At 39.9% G+C, this 21131-nt stretch overlaps 2 protein-coding genes across 2 annotated transcripts; both read right to left on the reverse strand.

Moving 5' to 3' along the window:
- Window positions 1-622: 622 nt before the first annotated feature.
- On the reverse strand, window positions 623-20378 carry dnaja3b (DnaJ heat shock protein family (Hsp40) member A3b). The gene is made up of 12 exons (XM_073861325.1): window positions 20144-20378; window positions 17460-17593; window positions 17297-17380; window positions 16922-17122; window positions 16672-16824; window positions 16442-16589; window positions 16294-16358; window positions 1644-1772; window positions 1442-1561; window positions 1268-1361; window positions 1064-1184; window positions 623-927 (listed from the first exon to the last, which is right to left on the reverse strand). Exons 1-11 carry the CDS (start codon window positions 20367-20369, stop codon window positions 1078-1080), a joined length of 1461 nt encoding a protein of 486 aa, XP_073717426.1. The 5' UTR covers window positions 20370-20378; the 3' UTR covers window positions 623-927; window positions 1064-1077.
- LOC129437747 (uncharacterized) lies at window positions 2683-9845 on the reverse strand. The gene is made up of 2 exons (XM_073861324.1): window positions 9705-9845; window positions 2683-9276 (listed from the first exon to the last, which is right to left on the reverse strand). The coding sequence occupies exon 2, from the start codon at window positions 9128-9130 to the stop codon at window positions 3041-3043; it is 6090 nt and encodes a 2029-aa protein (XP_073717425.1). The 5' UTR covers window positions 9131-9276; window positions 9705-9845; the 3' UTR covers window positions 2683-3040.
- Window positions 20379-21131: the final 753 nt, after the last annotated feature.

The raw sequence follows: 21131 nt of genomic DNA on the forward strand, positions 1-21131 counted from the left end.
ATTATTATTATTATTATACATGCATGTGTGCATATTTATATACACATAATTATTATACACAGTTCACACACATATGATGTAAACAAAAACTTTTATTTTGCTATAGATTAATCGTGATTAAAAGTTATGCATCCCTAACACGATGCCAACTTCAAACTATCCAATCAATTCTCGATGGACGAATTCAAGTCCCGCCCTACCTTTTTCATTTCAGAAGCCGTTTACTCGAATATATGTCACCACAGGGAAAATAAGACAATCATTACTTCAGTTTCATGACGACTTTAACAAAACTCTTTAGAGGCAGGATTTTTGAGAAACGCTTTAGAAAAGGAGTCGGGCCGAGTACCAAAACACACTTGTAGCCAATCAGCAGTAAGGGGGATGTCTACTAACCGACATAGTTGTCCGTGTTGCGTATGTGTGGGGCGGGTCTATCAAAAGAAGGTCCAGATTCTATTGGGGTAGGGGCGTGTTTGTTTAGGTAATTTCAAATATCAACATTAGCTTTCAAAGATCGTGCACCCCGCCTTTAACCTCGACTTCATATACAGCACAGTCTTCTATACTTTATTGCCCAATTTTAATACAGCATATCTGTATTAACAACACAACACTAGTATTTAGTAAAACATTTATTCAGGTGTTTCCCTACAAAAACAACAGCACACATCAGCACATGGATGCTAAGCATTAGGTTGATAATAGGTAGAGAAATGGTTTTAAATTGGTGACCAGACCAGACCAGTATCATTCTGGACCAAAATCAGGACATTCCTGATTTTTCTCTTCGGAGGGAATTGCTTGGATGCCCTCTGCTGGGTGATTGTGTTTCTTTCTTAGTGTGCATACTTCTTTCCTTCGCCGAAGCAAATAAGAGAAGTACAACCCAAGCACCTAATGTTCAGTCCGGTGAAAGTATTTTACCTGATGGAAACAGCCACAAAAGAAACATATTTGTATTGAAAGTTTTCATTGCTGGATATTCTATGTAAAGGCAATTTAGATAAATGTGTGTTCAATTACATAAGTCTGTTAAATTATAGTAAGACTGCTACTGTACCTTCCTTCTTCCCTTCAGGAGAACATCTTCTTCAGTTTAGAGAAAAATCCACCTTCCTCTTTTTCTGGCTCTTCGTCTTTGTTCTGTGCCGATTCTGAGGTCTGTCTGTCCTGAGAGCTAGCTACAAACCCACAGGACGGCAAATTAAATTGAAGGTAAACTTCCAGATTAGTTTGCATGCACATTTTTGATATGGTTATCTACCTGCAGCTGGTTTGGTTACTCCATTAACATTTCCCTCCACATCCGTTTCGTCCTCTGCATAACTTAGCAGCAGCGTCCTCTGCCTCTGTGTCAACTTCCTGCAAATGAACCATGCAATACATAAAACAAACACAAACAGGAAACGCATCCGTGCATGGGTTTCTGCCAATGCCTCTTCTTGGGAATTTGGATTTTGATATGTACGTAATGGTCTCCATAACCGAAGCTATTCATGCGTGGGATGCCTTTTCCAGCCAGTCTGATCTGCTGGTCTGTCTGAATGCCTGGAGGAATCTGCAGGAAAGGCCTTTTTATTTTAGTCATTAGAAAATATGCTTATGAATGGATCCCATATAAGTCCAGCTTATTCTCTAACCGCAATGTCGATGGTGCTGTACAGGCCCTGTGCTCTAGCTGTTCCCCCTAAAATGGCCTGGGCTACTGAAATCATGACATCAGAGTGGATATCAAACCCATCACGACGAAATATTGGACTTCTCTGGACCTGCAACACAGGACATGAGACACACATTAAAATCCTTTGAAGCGCACGTAACACATCTTGAGTACCTATCACTGATCTATATAAATGACTGGATTGCGCATGACGTCACACTTGTGAAGCCACCGCGCCGCCATGTTGGTATACCCAAACGTTCTATTAAATCAATGGACGTTGTCAGATTTTAATGATAAAACATCACTTTACTCGTCTTCGTTTTTATATGTGAAGTTACCCTGTACATTATTACAACACAAACGTGCAAAGCATGTAAATAGTTATTTACTGAAAGTTGTATATTTTGCGTTTTAAACGGTTATTATACATTCATCTTCATTACAGTATCAGATCAGCAGACAGACCGCAGCATATTTAGTATTAATGACAATAAACGTGCTCATTCTGAATTCTAAATAAATAATCATGCTTTGTACCGTATGTGCATGCAATAATTTGCTAGTTTTGTAATTATGTTATCTAAACTTACAATATACGAGCGTTTAGGACGCTCAGTGGGTTCATGTGAAAATGCACTCAAGATGGATGTGGATGTTTCCGGTTAGAGAAACGGAATAATGAGGCATAGTTCAGCTTTTGAATCAAATGAAGATCTGTATATGTTTATTCACACATGGTCTATAATAAACAGAAGAGAAACAAATAAATAATGTAAATATATCAGTAGATACACAATGTAACATTAATAAATAAAATATACACATATGTATATATTTATATATATATAAACATTGCCATTGTGCGTTGTACATATTACTAATACTTTAAACAAACAATCACAAACAAACTGTGTGATCATTGTATATATTGACGGTCATAATTAAATAATCAATGTAAACAACTTAACAACACTGTATAAACCGCGTGAGGTAGGTCATACAATTAAATTTGCAACTTAAAGCTTAATATGGATGAAAACCGTTAGTTTCGGTTTCTGTTTGTGACCCAGTTTAACAGGCGATCACATGGACAATGAATAATATGCAATATGACCGATATAAGAACAGCAACATTAATAACAAGTCAAATTACACATATAAACTCACCCGTAATCAAATACACACGGGAAAAAACATATACAAATATGCATAAACCATCCCGTTAGCCTCCTTTCACTCTCAGTTGCCGAGTCTGCATGTCTGAACATGTCTCCAATGCGTGCATGACGTACTACGCAAGGGGGCGTGGTTAGGGCTTTCTCACACAGCCGCCCCCAAATGTATAAGAACATTTGAATTAGTGAGAAATCCTAACTAACTGGTAGGGGCAATAGTGTCATCTTCATTGAGTTTAGGGAGTGATACTATACGGGATACAGGTCTTACATAAGTGCGATTGTGTACCTGAACTTCAACTGTTCTGATACGTCCATCAAGTCCAGGGAAAGTTTTGGTCACTCTTCCTACTGGCCAACATGCTCGTGGCAGTTGTGGATCCACTATCAGTACCACTTGGTCCAGACTAATTTCTCCTCCCTCTTTACGCCACTTTTGTCTTTCTTGCAGATTCGGGAGGTAATAACGGATAAACCTAGCCCAGAAATGGTCAACAAGTACTTGACTATGTTTCCATCTTCTAGTTCCCAAAAGATTACTTGAATCATAGAGTACTTGTGGAAGTGACGAATCATGACGACCCATTAGCAGGATGTTAGGTGTAATAGGGTCAGGATCTGCCACATCTGAGGATGTGTATCCCAATGGTTTAGCATTCAAGATGCCCTCTGCCTCAGTGAGAATGGTACGGAGTACAGTCTCAGACACTGTTTGGTCCTTCAGTACTACTTTTAGGGCCTGCTTTACTGACTTCACTTCCCGTTCCCATGCTCCCCCAAAATGAGGGGCACTAGGTGGATTGAATCTGAATGAAATCTGTTGTTCAGCAAGTTGTTGCTTCAGATCAGGCGTCATGGCTTCATAGGCTGTTCTCATCTCAGTGTCTCCTCCAACAAAATTGGTACCATTATCAGAGAGAAGCTCGAATGGTTTCCCTCTTCGAGCTATGAATCTTCTAAGAGACATTAGGAATGCATCTGTGTCAATGCTTTCTAACAGATCAAGATGTAGACAACGGGTTGTCAGACATTTAAACACTATTCCCCATCTTTTCTCATTTCTTCGGCCAATCTTCACCGTGAATGGACCAAAGCAATCCATTCCAGTGGAATAGAAGGGGGGCTTGTACAGACGTAAGCGTGCTGGTGGAAGGTCGGCCATTTTGGGAATGTTAGGCTTGGCACGCCATTTTTGACAGTCAATGCATGTGTATTGATGTTTCTTAATAGACTCCCTTCCCCGTAGAATCCAATAACGTCTTCTTAGTTCAGCAAAGACTCTTGCTGGCCCAGGATGTAAAAGGGAGGCATCATAATCCTTAATTAGAAGCTTGGTTAGGCTGTGCTGTGGATCAAGCACGATGGGGTGTATGGCGTCCAATTCCATATCTTTGGCATGTCGTAGTCTCCCGCCAACCCTGATGAGTCCACTGATCTTATCAAACTCGGGTGATAGTGATGCCAATCTACTGTTGGATGGTAATGGTCGGTCTGAAGCAAGAGCCTTAAATTCCTCTGGGAAGGAATCTTTCTGAGCCTGTTGTAAGAGGAGCCTCTCTGCTGAGATGAAGTTTAACGAATCTTCTGTTGGTTGTGTGGAAGAGGTAGCCGCCCCATGAAGGGAGGTCGCTGTTGCCTTTAATAATTCAGTCCAGGTAGTATACTGACTGATATCAGGTAGGGCAATGTCTGAACTGGTGCATACATTAAGGCAAATTGCAGACTTCTTCAACTCTGATTCTGGTTCAGTTTCAACTGCCGGTAAAGAGGGCCAGCATGACTCTGGCTGGTGTAAGAAATCTGGTCCATTACTCCAGCGACAAGGAAGGATTAAATCCTTAAGTGATTGGCCACGTGTTATGACATCAGCTGGGTTGTTCCCTGAATTAACATACCTCCAGATATCAATATCAGTGAGTGACTGTATTTCTGCAACCCGGGTTCCGACAAAGACTTTGTATCTGCATGAATCCGATTTCAGCCACTGTAGAACGGTAGATGAGTCTGACCAGAGGGTAACATGATCAATGTTGAGAGTTAGTTCAGTTTGTAGAAGTTTGGCAACCTGTGCTCCTATAAGTGCTGCACTCAATTCCAGTCGCGGAATCGTCATTTGCTTCCGAGGGGCAACTCGTGAACGGGCCAATACAAATGAGACATGTACATGTCCATCGTTGTTCTCTGTTCGCATGTAGGCTACTGAGCCATAAGCCCTTTCAGATGCGTCACAAAATATGTGTAGATCTCGACTGAGAATATCTCCAGGATCCTCAAATGATGTGTAGCATCGTGGGATTGCAATCTGATTTAAACTTTGGAGCTCATGTTGCCAGTCCTGCCATCTGGTGAATAAGTGATCGGATTTGATTAGATCATCCCACCCGACCTTGTCCTTCCACAGATCCTGAATCAGCACTTTAGCTCGGGTTGTGAATGGGATTAAGTAACCCAGGGGGTCATACTGAGATGCCAAAACTTTGTAGATGTTTCTCAAAGTTGGTTCAAGGCAATTAAATTGGCTGGGTTTGTAACTGAATGAGTCGCTGAGGCAGTTCCAAAGTAGTCCAAGTGTACCTTCTAAAAGGTCAGTACTCTTCTGTGATAACCAGAGTTCACTATTTGGTGACCTTGCATCAGAGGGAAGATGCTGGATAACTTCTGGTCTGTTGCTGGCCCATTGACGCAGTTCGAACCCACAGGTGAGTAGAAGTTGTCGTAGATCGTCTACCAGTGCTCTAGCTTCAGCAACAGTTGGAAGGCTATGAAGACAGTTGTCTACATAAAAGGAATCTTTGACTGTTCTCGCCAGAACTGGTTCAACATCAGGATGGTTATTTGCAGTTTCCTGGAGTGCATATATGGCGCAGCATGGGCTGCAAGTTGTGCCGAATGGTAAGACTTGCCATTCGTAGTTCTTGGGTTGTTCTGTCCTCTGCATGTCTCTCCACAGGAAGCGCGTTATAGGTTTATCACTGGGTAAAAGGCGAACCTGATGGAACATGCCCTTCACGTCCCCACTGATGGCCACAGGATATTCACGGAACCTCAGCATAACACCCAGTAAAGACGGACCGAGAACAGGCCCTGGCAGAAGGATGTCATTTAGAGCTTGGCCTTGGTATGAATAAGAACAGTTAAAAACAATTCTGTCCTTGTTGTTATGCGTCACCATGTGGTGAGGAATGTACCATGACTCCATGGATTGTTCAGCTTCTTGTGTTGATATCTCTGCCACATAACCCGATTGCTGCAGTTTTATCATTTCTGAACAGTAAGACTCCGCTCGCCTAGGATCTTTGGAAAGTTTACGCTCAGTGCTTCTGAGGTGTGCCATCACTGTTTCCTTAGGGGCCTTTAGAACCTTAGCGTTAGATCTTCTGAGCAAAGGTGTGGCGTATCGCATTACTCCATCAACGTTTACTCTTGTGGTATGTGTCTGGAGTAGAGTGATAGCATATTGGTCTTGTTTGGACCGAGTGGCTGTTTTCTCATTTATGTAAGGCAGTGTATCGATTTGCCAGAGGCGTTCCACATTCTTGAATAACTCCGTATTCGATGTGGTTGTGGATATGTGGAAACATTGTTGGGTGGTAAGAGTGGTTTGATTAAAGCCCACTGGGCCTTGGAGCGTCCAACCAAGTTTGGTACAAATAGCAATCGGTGCACTTGTAGGTCCCATGCGCACTGGCTGAACTGGATTGAGTAGATGAGGCATGTCAGACCCGATGAGCAACAGAGGTTGTGCTCGGTCAATCAAGGGTAATGGCAAAGACCTAATATGCTCATACTTGCGTTGAAGAGAAACCACTGGGTAAGTATGCTCGGAAAGTCTCAGGTTATCTGCAGTGAAAGCATGGGCAATCAGATATTTCGTGCCTGGTTTATTTAAGGGTGACACATGTAGGGAAACAGTAGCTCCGTGCAGGTTAACAACATCCTGATGAACCGTGCGTAGAGTGAGTTTTTCAGGCTCAGTGGTAAGGTTCAATTGTTTCACGGCTTGTGAAAGTACAATGCTACGCTCTGAACCGTCATCCAATACAGCGTATGTTTCCATGACTTTCTCTTGGTTGTGCAGTAAGACCTTGACTATCTTTAGCATTACCTTTTGAGAGCGGTTGGGCCGATCTAAATAGACCTGGGGGGATGGAACGTTAACTAACAGCACACTCTGTTGGATCTGTAATGCTGCATCATGCAAGATGGTCAGATGTAACTCTTTGCAGGTTGAACATGTTCGTTTCAGAGTACAGCTATCTGAAGTGTGCTTACGACCACATTTCCAGCAGCGCTTTTCTTTGGATATCCACTGTGTTATTTGCTCTGTGTTCATTGTCTTGAATGTGGGACACGCATTCAGGAAATGTTCCTTGTTGTTACAGTACGGGCAGTAAGGCTGAATCTTAGAGGGAGTGTAAGATTTCTGTTGTCCCTGTGCACTTGAACTGCCATTAGCTGAATACAAGATAGAGGTGGATCTCTCTTTTGGGCGAGATGGCACTGCTCTTTGCTGATCTTTCTTAACTGGTCTGGCTGTGTCAGTTTGATACAGTGTAGCTGCTTTATTGGAGATGCGCTTGGCCTGTGACTTCATTTGCAGCCATTCAGATAGATCAGGTAATGTATACGTGCGGTCTGTACCAGTTTGCAAGATACCTCGACTGAAGCAGAACTCTACGAATCCATCGCGATATGACGGTGGCATCTTGCTTAGTAACCGATCAACATGAGAGCCACAGCGCAACTCATACCCGTTTGGGCCCTCTAATGTTCTGAGCATCCCAACTAACGATTGGATGGATAGGGAGAATGCATCAAAGGCTTCTGCATCACCAAACTTTACAGCTGATGTATTCAATATGATACCTAACTCAGACTGAACCAGTTGGCGGGGTTGTCCATATTTATCCTGCAACGCCTGTAAAGCAGTGGTGTATGGCCTGGGATCGTGCATGTATGCTTTGGCCAATTGAAGAGCACTAGGCAGTTTTAGGTGACTTAAGAGGACCTGATATTTGTAATGTTCACTCAGATGCAGTTGGTTATTCATTACATTGTCTAAGGCCATTTTCAGTAGTGCGAAGTCACTTTCCCGACCTGTATCGAAGTATGGAATAGCAGGCTTTGGGATACCATAAGCTGAGGCAGCTAACATTTCCATACCAGGTGACTGGACAGGCGTAGGGAACAATACAGCTTGACCTCGAGGTGTATTATACAATGTTCCTGGTGTTAACTGAGGGATACCATTCATGTCTGTATAGGATGGAGTATGAAAGGCAACCCCTGAAGCTACAGGACTGGTAAGTGGAGCTATAGCCTGTGTCTGACTATAGGTGACAGAGGTGTCTGAATAATGATGTGGCCTGGCCACTGTAGGGTTAGAGGGTAAAGGAACACCATACTCTGACTTAGGCATTACATAAGACTGTGTCCTAGTTAGCGGAGTCGATGACCATGTAACGGTGTTGCAGTGGGTTACCTCGGCAACTGAGGTGACAGAACTGAATGATAATTCAGATACTGGATCAGTACTGTGTACAGCAGATAATACAGAGGGAGCAATTACTGATGACACAGGAGCAAAGTTAACATGACGAGAGGTATGGCTAGGCATTACATGAGTAGATGTCATGTAGTCATCATTAACAGCAACTCTATTCTGTTGAGTGCTTACCTCTGACAGGGGATCAGTGGTTAGACTGGACTGTACATTAGTAACATCAACATCTTGAGGTTCCTGTTTAAGAAGTACACAAACATATTTAGCAGCCTCAAGCTCATTTTGTACCTTTTTCAGACGCCGTCTGGTCTCTACTTGCTTAGCCAACAACTCTCTAGCTTTATTGGCTTGTTCCTGTTTTAACTGTGCATCTCTAGCCTGAGCATCAAGTCTCTCACACTCTTTATCTACTATGGCGTCCTCTTCAATCTGGCGTTGAAGTTCTTCCAAGTCCAAAGACTTTAGTCTTGCTTCCAACATAGCAGCATGAAGATTTGAGAGTCCATGTCTTGGAGATCTGCGTCGTGCACTACGATGAGATCTGGATGAACTGGATACAGTACCGGTAGAAATGGATCTAGACGCATGTCTGGATTGTCTGGAGGCTCTCTGTGAAGATGCATCAGCAGGAGGTGGCTCTGGATGTAGATTATATGGAAGCTGAACTTCATAATCAGCCAGATGGGCAGGAAGATGTCTCTCTCTTGGAGGGCGAGGACGTACATCAGGCTCAGTTGCACTTTGAGATTCATGATCCATCTTTATGCATCCGGCTCGAAGGACCATATACGAGCGTTTAGGACGCTCAGTGGGTTCATGTGAAAATGCACTCAAGATGGATGTGGATGTTTCCGGTTAGAGAAACGGAATAATGAGGCATAGTTCAGCTTTTGAATCAAATGAAGATCTGTATATGTTTATTCACACATGGTCTATAATAAACAGAAGAGAAACAAATAAATAATGTAAATATATCAGTAGATACACAATGTAACATTAATAAATAAAATATACACATATGTATATATTTATATATATATAAACATTGCCATTGTGCGTTGTACATATTACTAATACTTTAAACAAACAATCACAAACAAACTGTGTGATCATTGTATATATTGACGGTCATAATTAAATAATCAATGTAAACAACTTAACAACACTGTATAAACCGCGTGAGGTAGGTCATACAATTATATTTGCAACTTAAAGCTTAATATGGATGAAAACCGTTAGTTTCGGTTTCTGTTTGTGACCCAGTTTAACAGGCGATCACATGGACAATGAATAATATGCAATATGACCGATATAAGAACAGCAACATTAATAACAAGTCAAATTACACATATAAACTCACCCGTAATCAAATACACACGGGAAAAAACATATACAAATATGCATAAACCATCCCGTTAGCCTCCTTTCACTCTCAGTTGCCGAGTCTGCATGTCTGAACATGTCTCCAATGCGTGCATGACGTACTACGCAAGGGGGCGTGGTTAGGGCTTTCTCACATACAAGTTACCTAAACTTATTTAGAGAAATAACGCTGACCGTCACCGTGTAGCTGAATGTCAAAAAAAACTTTATTTATACCCGTGTCATTAACAAATGCAACAGACACACTCACCTTAACGGTTTTTTGTAAATCCATTATCCTGCCCGATTAAAACATAAATATTGCAAATAACACCAGAATTAACAAATAATTAACGTACACATGTCCTAAAAATTAACCTTGTGTAACTGATACGCTGTAAATGGGGTAAATTTTGATCATGATTTTGAATGGAAGTCAATGACGCTCTCTGCCGGTTGGGTATGCCAAGATGGCGGCTCGAACTCTGCGCTGGCTTCACCTCACGCAGTTACGTCAAGCGTTCTATGCGCAATCCAGTCATTTATATAGATCAGTGGTACCTATAGACAGTTTCATCAGACGCACATGCTGTGACGCGATACGCGTCTGGTCCAAACTTCACTTCCAGTTTCAGTTTTTTAATGGTCTGACTAGTTGCTAAAATGAAGTCTTGAACAAATACCTCGTCGAAAATAACAAATGTTTTGGTAATCTACATGTTGTTGTTTTTTGCTTGTTATATAAAGTAACTACATTTAAAGTACTTTGTTGTTATTTATTCATAGCTGATTTTACGGGAAGTTATGTGTTGACCACGAAAGCCACTTGTTTATGTTGTTACTGCTGAAACTGTCTATCCACCTTTTTCTCGAACGCGGAAGTAAGTGATGTGATGTATTTCCTTTCCGGTCCGAGACTTTCGGTTCAATAGCCAGCCGGTAGAAAACAGTGTAGTGGGAGCACGCATAAAACATGATTTAAACAGTTAATATTTACCACACCTGCCATGTAGGAACCAGTGTGAGGATGAAATTAAGAAGTGGCTTGATATATGAAGATATATTAAATCATATCGTGTTGTTGATCGGATGTGACGGTTCTTCAATGCGCAAATATAAAAGCACAGAGACATACCAGTTTCTTTATAATGGGAAAGTCAGTCCAGTGTTTGTACATGGAATTTACAGAGACTTTGTGTTTTTAACTTTTCAGGGGCTGGTTTAAAATGTCACAACTGTCCCTCTCGAGTGAGGGTTTTTTAAATGGCAATTTTTAATGGAATTGTTTATGGCGACACGTTCAAGCTTCACGCGGTCCGACACAGTCAGCAGTATCATTCAACACATTGTAAGTTATTTGAACAAACCATTATAAACATTATTAAACTACTACATGTATTGAGTATTGTTTTCGTTCTATTAAAATATTATTACATCACCTCTTACGCACTAGGTTGAGACATGAGCTTATGTAATTATTTGCTTACTTTTTAAAGTATTTGAAGAGTTTCGTTGCAAAACGAGATAAATCCATTTTTTAACATTTTTGTCAAAACATGTTTATTATTACCATCTCGCGGCCCCCAGTTTGAGAACCACTGCTCTAAACAGGCTCATCTCTGAATGGAAACACTGCAGACACACACAACCGTGCTGTTTTGAATCACTCTCCGTGTGTCTCATTAGTTCACTAGCTCATAAATCAGTCTGTGAATCCCCAATCGGAAGTTATTATTCCGTCAAAGATCAGCGCTCTTGGATGTTACGTTAAAGTTAATGGGAGTTATGTCTTGTCACATCGTGTGGACGATTAACACTTGGAAAGAGGAATGTAAACACTTGTTTTTTTCTGGAGGTATAGTTTTATTAACTTTTACCTCGCGCCAAAACAATAACAACACAAAAGACACTAAATGTGAATAAGAAAACAAGTAATATTTTCATCATGACACCAAATACCGCTGATTTGATCTCATTTTGACCATCAAACACAGACAGGGCAAATATCAGAGCCAGGGAATCCCTGTCAGAGATGTAGCCCAGAGAGGGCGGTGGTCAGCAGGCGAGTGAACACTGACGTCCGCTCATGCTTTGGTTCTCATACTTACTAGGGCTGGGCGATAAAACGATAACGATATGTATCACGATAGACACGTGATCGATAGCAATAAAAAATGTGTTCGATAAAACGTTCGATAATTTTTTTTTCGTCAGAAGAAAACGGAGGTTGCAAAGCAAGTTTCGTTGCATTAACAAAGGCACTCGCTCTCTGGTAACCTAGCAACGTAGGGAGTGACACGCTAACAGCCAATCATGTAACAGTATCAAGTTTGGTTGCGTTGTCTCGTGCTCGATTCCTCTTCAGTAACCGGCAGAAAACTGAGGTTGTTTTCACATATGTTGGTGCGCACCGTGGTGCGGCCTCGGAGCGCACCAAAATACATTGTATCATTTTTCAGTTAGTGCGGTCCGTGTTCACATATATATATATTTTTTACTTTACTTGAAATGCCGCACCGTACACCATGTGACAACGGTCAGCGCTGTCATTGGTCTCTGACAGCTCTTACCGTCTCATGACCACCCCCACGTTTCCACGACAACCAGCCTGACAGGGAGAGCGCAGCTATCAAGATGTGGAGATAAACGATGCACGTCTTTGTGAAGCTCCTTTGCTTTAACGCGAAATTGCGTAGCTGTTCTATTAAAGCCTTTCTCACGGAGCCGTTTGCTAAAAAGCCCGTAATGTCACTATTTGTGTGTGGAGGACAGCTATGCATTTATAAAATCATCAGCTCAAACGTAAAGGAGACAGCGAATCTCTATGCAACGGACCAGGATTGGCTTGTTTGTTGTTAACCCACAATATAACACCCGGCTCACGTCACAACGGAAGCCCAGTGGCTCAAACATGTGGAGAACTTCCTGTATTTGGTTCGGCCCGAGGTCCAGCAGTGTTCACACCACAGGTGGGTCGCCCCAGAGTTCGGCAACAGCCGCTCCGAGACCACCTGTTTAGAGCGGTCTCGGAGCGGCCGTTTAGTGCGCACCCGAGTGCGGCTGTTATGTTTACACTGACCCAAACGCACCGTACTCGGAGCGACACGTCATTTGAGCCGACCTAAACAGTGTATATGTGAAAACACAGAAGCAGAAAATGAGTGCTGCAGAGAGCGAGGAAATTGTAAATAAAAGAGGAAAATTCAGCTCGCCAGTATGGCAGTTTTTTGGATATTATAAGTCTGACCGTAGTCAGACCAATGCCGTCTGCAAATTATGCAAGACCGTCGTCCCAGCCAAGTCTGGTAATACCACGAACCTGATGTACCACCTTAGCCGCGCTCACCCTTTGGGGAACTTGCACTAAATTCTCAGGTTTCTATGTTTATATCTAACACTTTGCACTATTTTATTATTTTACTTTATTAAGAATTTCTTACATTTTCTCTTATTGTGCACCTTAAATGTTAGATAAGATAATTGTTAAGTATTCATTGTAAATTTATACTCATGTTTAAATGTATTTATTTAAGTTTTCTATGGTTGTTGACATTTCTGTCTTAATACCTGAAGGGATTATGATCAGAGGAAGGTTAAGTTTAAAATAAAAATGTTTAAATGTAATATATTTTTCTCCTGGTCCTTATTTTAAATGGGTCATAAAAATATCAATAATTATCGCTATCGAATGATATAACATGCTATATCGATGATAAACATTTTAGCTCTATCGCCCAGCCCTAATACTTACCGAATCTCACTAAGCAAACGTTCAAACAGGCGCTATCTTTACTAATTGACTGTAGATTTAAATATAATACATATACATTCTCGACTGAACTAATCTTAAAACTACACTTTGTGACCAAGAAATTGTAATATTTAAAAACGGCGAATCCGTCCATTGAGTTAATATGGGATTCAAAGCAGCCGAAAGTGTTACCTGTCATTCTGGCCGCCCTCAAATCCGTGGCGGAAGAAGTAGTTCTCAAACAAAGAGGTTTTTAAAATAACTCCGTTGTTGTTTTCTAGTTTTCATTTTTCAAACGTGTGCCGTCGAACAGTTGTATAAAAGCAATATCGCTCTCGGAGTCGTGTGATACAGCTCTATATCATCACGGGCTGTGATTGCCTACGGCCTCGTGCCTCTGGCCTAATCACAGCCGTGATGATATAGAGCTATATCACACTCCTACTCGAGCTATATTGCTTAATTATGGTGCTACTTAGCTGTATTTTTTAAGTTATGAAGGTTTAAATCAAAACAAACCAACTGCAGTTGCATTAAAATTAATTGGAATGCACAACCAAACAACGAGATTTCTGAACAATTAAAAAATGGTGGTTATCTCGTTTTGCAACGAAACTCTTTATTAGCTTTTTTATTTAAAACATACTGTAACAAAAGTACACGCAATCACATTACAAACTATTATAAACATTAACTAAGCAGATTATGTCATATATATTCTTTACTGTAATCAAATGTTTGTAATAATATATAGTAGCAGAATAAAATAAATCCGCTAAATCAGCATATTTTTATCAGCATAATATTAGTTGTTTTTAAATAATTATTGTCTTTATTGTTTACTGGCAGTTTCTATGAAAGGTTTTACTGGATGGATTTGTAAATACAGATCATGAGTGCATGTGCGCCACATACACATTCAGCTCTTGTGCATGGGGTTAAAACAAATGTTTTGCAGAGATTTACTGCATTTGTATTAGCTATTATGGTAACCCCTAACTGCACAAATTATGTCGGTCTTCCTGGATTTCATAATAAACATTAAACAGCCAGTCAAAACGGCACATGTGTCCTTCGCAATAGACTACCATAAGCTTTAGTTGCTCACCAGAAGTCATAAACAGGAAAGCTCAAAGATGGCGGCGCCCACATTTACATCAAGAAACAGGTGGATGAGTAGTATTACTTCATACCTCCGAAGAGTCTTTATTTTTATCAGATTTAAAAAAGACAGCTTTTTATCCAGTGTAGCTATCAAGTTCAATTTGATTTAAGGCAAGTTTGCACAAACAATCTTCGAAAATGACTAAAAACACAGCATTATGCATGCCAGGGCAGTAGTTGGCGATGTCACATGATGTCTGAACACATAATACCCATGTGTCTAACGCACAGCATTTACAAATTCACGTTTTTGTACTTTAGACGAAAATTTTATTTTTTAGTTTAAAACGGTGTTGTGCGATCGCATGATTCAATCCATAATCAGCCAAAGTCCGCATATTTATGCGGAGGCCGGATTTTTTTAAATACGCCGCACTTTCGCCACATAAATTACGTCCGGTGTGCGACCCCCTTAAGGATACGTTTACCAGTCCTTCCAGAAAATGCAGAGATTTTTTGATTGTAGCGAACAAAAATCCTTGATCTTGCGGCACGTTTTCTAAAAAAATGCAATGGAATATGCGGGATATTTATGCTATTTTATGCGATGAAATTGCGGGAACTTGCCAACATTGCGGGAACTTGCTAAAACTTTAGTGGCTCACAACTGTCCCCCTGGTGTGAGGTTGCAAAACTGTTTGCAGCTGATGTTCACATCGCGTAATTACGTCACTTCCTAACGTTCCCATGACAACAGGGGACATGGCTGCACTTGTGTGAAGTAAATGCAACATTTTTCAACTTTCTGTATATGTAACTTTTTGCTACGAAAATGCGGGGATTATGAAATCATGCAAGCCCCGCATATTTTACGAGCAGAAATCTGTAATTTATGTGGCGAAAGTGCGGCGTATTTTAAAAAATCCGGATGGGAACGTTAGGAAGTGACGTAATTACGCGATGTGAACATCAATGAAAAGCTGTAAACAGTTTTGCAACCTCACACCAGGGGGACAGTTGTGAGCCACTAAAGTTTTTGCAATTTCCCGCAATGTTGGCAAGTTCCCGCAATTTCATCGCATAAAATAGCATAAATATCCCGCATATTCCAATCGTAACCGGAAGTGCATATTAAATAGCGCGAGCTAAGTCAGATAGCGTCTACTTCAAAATGCAACATATACGTTAGCAGCCAATGTTAAAGCAACACTATGTAGTTTTTTTTACCTTTAAATAATGTCTCTAAAATTATTTCAGTGATAAAACAACTTTTAACTGGACAAATTGTACTGTTGCTGCAACCTGAGCAGCCTCCTAGCTGCTACAAGCACACCCTGAAAGTGGCGGTGGAGGGTAGGAAACACAGCCCCTCCCTTCCCCTGCCTAAAGAAGAGTGTCTGATACCAGGTACCACTGATACCACTGTTGCACTTTTCAACCACATGGGGGAGCTGTAAGTAATTTTACATGAAAACTACATAGTGTTGCTTTAATCGTTATTGATTTGGGACAAATATGATGTTATTTAATGTTAAACTATGTGAGTGGCGCTCTGTGGTGCGACAGGGATTTGCGCAACTTCCTGAGTCAAAGCTGGGCGCCACTTGTCGGCGCCGATGTGCGTATACTCATAGAAAACAATGTGTTTGATTTTTTAGAACGGCACGGCGCGGTGCTGAGCTGCGCGTCCGGTGTGCGACCCCCTTTAGTGTAAAAAAAAAAATTTACTCACCCTGAATGTGACGTACATGTATTTCTTCCCAACCGGCACCTTTACTGTCTGTCCATCTTGTATACCTAAAACACAACCATAACAGGTAGTCAGTACTTTTGTATACACAACTAGCTCTGTGCTTCTACCACAAAAGACAGACACACACCTGCAGGCACAGGCACCATGACTGTCTGTTTCTGCTTGGTTTGTCCCGTTCCTCTGCACATGATGCAAGGCGTGATGATGATAGAGCCCCGCCCACCACACCGCCTACATGCAGACCGCATCATAAAGGGGCCGGTGTTTATAGACTCCTATATATACAAAGAGGATAAAATATAAACGTATAAGTAACAAAGCTGGGCAATATCATTAATATTGATTTGGCATTCTCACCATGCCTGTTCCATTGCAATAGTGACAGTGCGAGACTTTAGTTCCCGGTTCATGACCTTTACCATCACAGCGCGGACATATATCATCTATATTAACCGTTATCTCCTTATTCACGCCTTTAGCAGCCTGCATGAACGTCAGCTCCATCACAAACTACGGAGAAAGAGGATTCATATTTACGTACATATGGTCGGGATTTAAAAAGGAATACATGTAAGGGATGGTTATCGCTAGGTTTTTGCTGTCTCACTTCAGGTGTCTGGTCAAACATGGAGTTGAGGTCTCCAAAGCCACGTCCTCCCGCAAATTCTCCAAAGATCTTCCTGAACAGCTCCTCTGGGTCGATGTTGGCCCCGCTTCTCCAGTACTGCTGTTGCCCCGCCCCACTCGAGCTTGGACCAGCTGTACCGTAAGTGTCGTACTGTTTCCTCTTTAGCTCTTCGCTAAGGGTCTACGCACCAATAAATACATGGGTAAAAACATGCAAAAAAAAGTTTTACTTTGTGCAAAATCTAATGTAGTATTTTGTGAGCTTCATTTGATCTTGGGCTGGAAAATGAAATGTTCTCGCCCCCCAAAAAAGGTACACCTCGTGACATAAAATGCACATGAAAACTTTCTTCACCTCGTACGCCTCTGCCAGCTGGGCAAACTTCTCTTTTGCTTGGGGGTCATCTGGGTTTGTGTCCGGATGGTATTTCTTGGCTAACTGAAAGAAAACATTCACCTTAAACTCTAAAGAGTTGATGTGACCTCAGAGATTAGTTGTTTTTTTTGGGTTGTCAAACCTGGTAGTACGCTTTCTTAATCTCTTTCTGAGTGGCTGTCCGAGGAACCCCCAGAATCCCATAGAAGTCCTGCTGATGACATACAGAGGTGGTGTGGAAGAAATGAGAGCTGGACACATTGTGGCTTCTCAACCCTAAAAGGGAAGAAACATAATCGAAACGATAATAAAATTATCAGGTGCATCGGAATATCGCTCTTCTGCTATATTTCTGTATCATATTAATGCGATTGCATTGATGTTTATTATGAGCAGTTGTAGTAGTAATGGTATTAAACAGATGTACATTTTCATGTATCTGGCCTGTCTAGTTCAAAGAATACCTGTATGTGACCCTGTACCACAAAACTTATAAGTCGAAGGGTATATTTGTAGCAATATCCAACAATATATTGTATGGGTCAAAATTATTAGAATTTTAATGACAAAAACCATTAAGATATTAAGTTAAGATCATTTACCACAAAAAAATTTAGAAAAAAATATTTAATAGGGCTGTCAAGAGATTAATCGTGATGTATCGCATACAAAACTAAAGTGTGTGTTTACATAATATTTTTGTGTGTATTGTATGTAATTATTATGTATATATAAATTCACACATTTAAGAAAATTGTTATTTATGTATATATTTTATTATTCATATATATAATTTAAATTATTTCAAAACTCAAATAAATATATAAACACATGTAAATGTTTCTTAAATAAATACATGTACAGTATGTGTGTGTATTTATATATACAAAATAATTGCACACAGTGCACACACATATATTATTCAAAAACAAACTTTTATTTCATATGCAATTAATCTTTTGACAGCCCTAGTATTTATCATTAGCAATATGTGTGGCCAAGGACAACTTTAAAGGCGATTTTTGTTGCAACCTCTGATTCCAGAATTTAAATTAAAAGCTGAGATAATTCCATTTTTGTGAAGGACTTTTGATAGAGATCAGATGCAGAGCGATCCTTAAAACTTATACAGACATAAATCTCGTCAGTAAAGCCGGTTTCATGATTAGTAATAAATCGCCATCAGCTGCTTTCAGATGGAGTGGCATTTACTACACAGAGCCATATTTCACTTACAAGCGGGGAAATACTGCATTCATAATCGCTGGCTTTACTGAAGATATGCACGAGACAATTGCGTGCGATTTATCGTTCAGCCCTAATAAATAATACGAGTTTTGTACATGGTAATGACATATCATGAGCCTCAAATGCGTTTGTTTTCCCTTTTTCATGTAAACCTAGACTGCTGGAAAACAGGCCAATCTTAACATAACACTGACTATTATTTAACAGTTGAGATGTACGCCCCTCCCCAACATGTTTACTAATATGAGCTACTGGCATGAGCCGCAGAGCCAATCAGAGCAGAGCTCAACATTATTATTCATATATACCATTCAGTGTTGGGTGTAACTAGTTACTAAGTAATTAGTTACTGTAATTAAATTACTTTTCCCTTGAAAAAGTAAAGTAAGGGATTACTCTTATTTTTCTTGTAATCTAATTACAGTTACTTCTGATGTAACTAAATGGACTGTATGGACTCTAAAACTATTATGTTAACTGTAATACAAAGGTGGATTTAACATGGTTTAAGTTTAAAATTGTCTATTAACTGGTTGATTATTAGCATTAATATTAATGAGATGCTGGCTGTTTATTAACACTTAGCAAATATCTGATTCTGCAAAACCTTATTCTACATCCTTAACCCTCCCCATTTCTACCAATACTTAAAATTAACAACTTCTTTAGTATTAATAAGCAGTATTTGGAGTATATAGATATGGAGACAAAAGTAGTTAATAGTTAGTTAATAGAGATGATTGGACCCTAAAGTGGGACCAGAATAATTTATGTACTTTTATATATTATTTTTTCGAGCCATTTCAAGCCTATCCTTGTATCATGTACTAAATAGGATTTAGAAAGTAATTAGTAATAAGTAATTAAATACTTTTTGGAGAGAGTAATTTGTAAAGTAATCTAATTACATGATTAAAGATGTAATTAGTAACTAGTAATTAATTACTTTTTTTGAGTAACTTACCCAACACTGATACCATTGCATTTAAAAGACAAATCCTAGGATTGTATATGGACATGTAAAAAAAATTTCTGGATAATTTTTGCACTGAATAAAGTTACATATCCTCTATGTAAATATCAAAGAACAACGCAACATATTATTTCAATGCATTCTTTGGCACCTTTAACATCTTACACCTTACTTTGCATATTTACCTTAAACATCATGGGTCTCATAATAAACCTTTAGCATTAGAACTACGGTCATGATAAATTATTAAAAAAATATGAAAAACAAAGATTTAAGACAAAACTCTTTTGGAACCGATTTGCAGTTGGTTTTACAGTTTTGCAATAATAACTTTAACCGTAAGAATGATGATGTTATGTACAGTTACAGTAAAAATTATATACATTTTTATTATTTGCCTATTTCTACAGTATATTGCAACAACGTACGTATGTTGCATCATATTTGTGCATTATATTCTTCCAAAACCAATAACATAAATTGACATAAATATATTTGTCTATAGACTCGTATTTTGTTATTCCTGATATAAAATAACAAGTGAATTATATACTAACAGGAGTTGACGGTAACTACTGTAGTCACTCGGCATGTAAGCAGCTCACCTGACGCCCCCTTCAATGTCACTCCTCTTTCATTCCTCCAGCAGCTTAAACTGACTCTCGTCACATAACTGCGAGCACCGCATATCGCCAAAGCCGTAATATCTCCGTGTCTAAAGGACTTCAAAAGCCCACCGGTGCTGCGAAGTCCAGGCAAACCGGCTGACAGGCACCGTGTAGCACAGCGAGCACTGGACGCTGCCATCTTTACGCGGGGCCGGCTGCGCATTGCGCATGCGCAAGGCGTATTTAACACGCGCTTTGCGGCTTGCAGCACTAGATGGTGCTGTGTGAGCGTAAAGTTTTTGTGAGCAAAGGCTATAAAACTGGATAAAACAATCTGGAGGGCTACTTTTTAATATAGTCTACTCAAAACTTTTTTGTTTTACTTGTTGATATATTTTATCATTGTTTAAAATGTCAACAAACATAAAAAGCCAAGCTAATTTATACAAAAATATGTAATATTTATATAATATTAATAAAATGTGCTCCGTGCGGCGGGCACCATGTCGGAGACCACAGGCGTAGTGTGATCAGATAATTTAGGATTAGGTGCAGTGACCCCAAAATAACACTCAATGTATAAATGTTACCCTGCTATAAAAGTCATATTTTCAAGTATTTATTACTTATAATGAAATAAGTATACATCCACTTAACGTTAAAGAAAATAAATTGGTTACAAATAATTGAAAAATTGCATCACTAAAGTAGTTAAGTCTTGAATTGCAGCAATATTTGTTTGCAGATGTCACTTGATTTTTTATTGTTATCTAATGCAATGACATTCAGACAGTTCAAGGGTGACTTAAGGATCATGGGTCCGGCATTGTAACCGAATCTGTGTTTTTTAAGAGCATGCATGCTTCTGCTTCACTGCTGTATGTACTAAAATACTTTCTACATCTGTGATTCTCTGTGATGCTACATTTTTGGCAATGTGGTCAATATGATAATTAGAGACTAACCCAGTCAAGGCCAAGATTCA

The sequence above is a fragment of the Misgurnus anguillicaudatus genome, chromosome 23, assembly GCF_027580225.2.
Source record: "Misgurnus anguillicaudatus chromosome 23, ASM2758022v2, whole genome shotgun sequence".
Classification (NCBI taxonomy): Eukaryota; Metazoa; Chordata; class Actinopteri; order Cypriniformes; family Cobitidae; genus Misgurnus; species Misgurnus anguillicaudatus.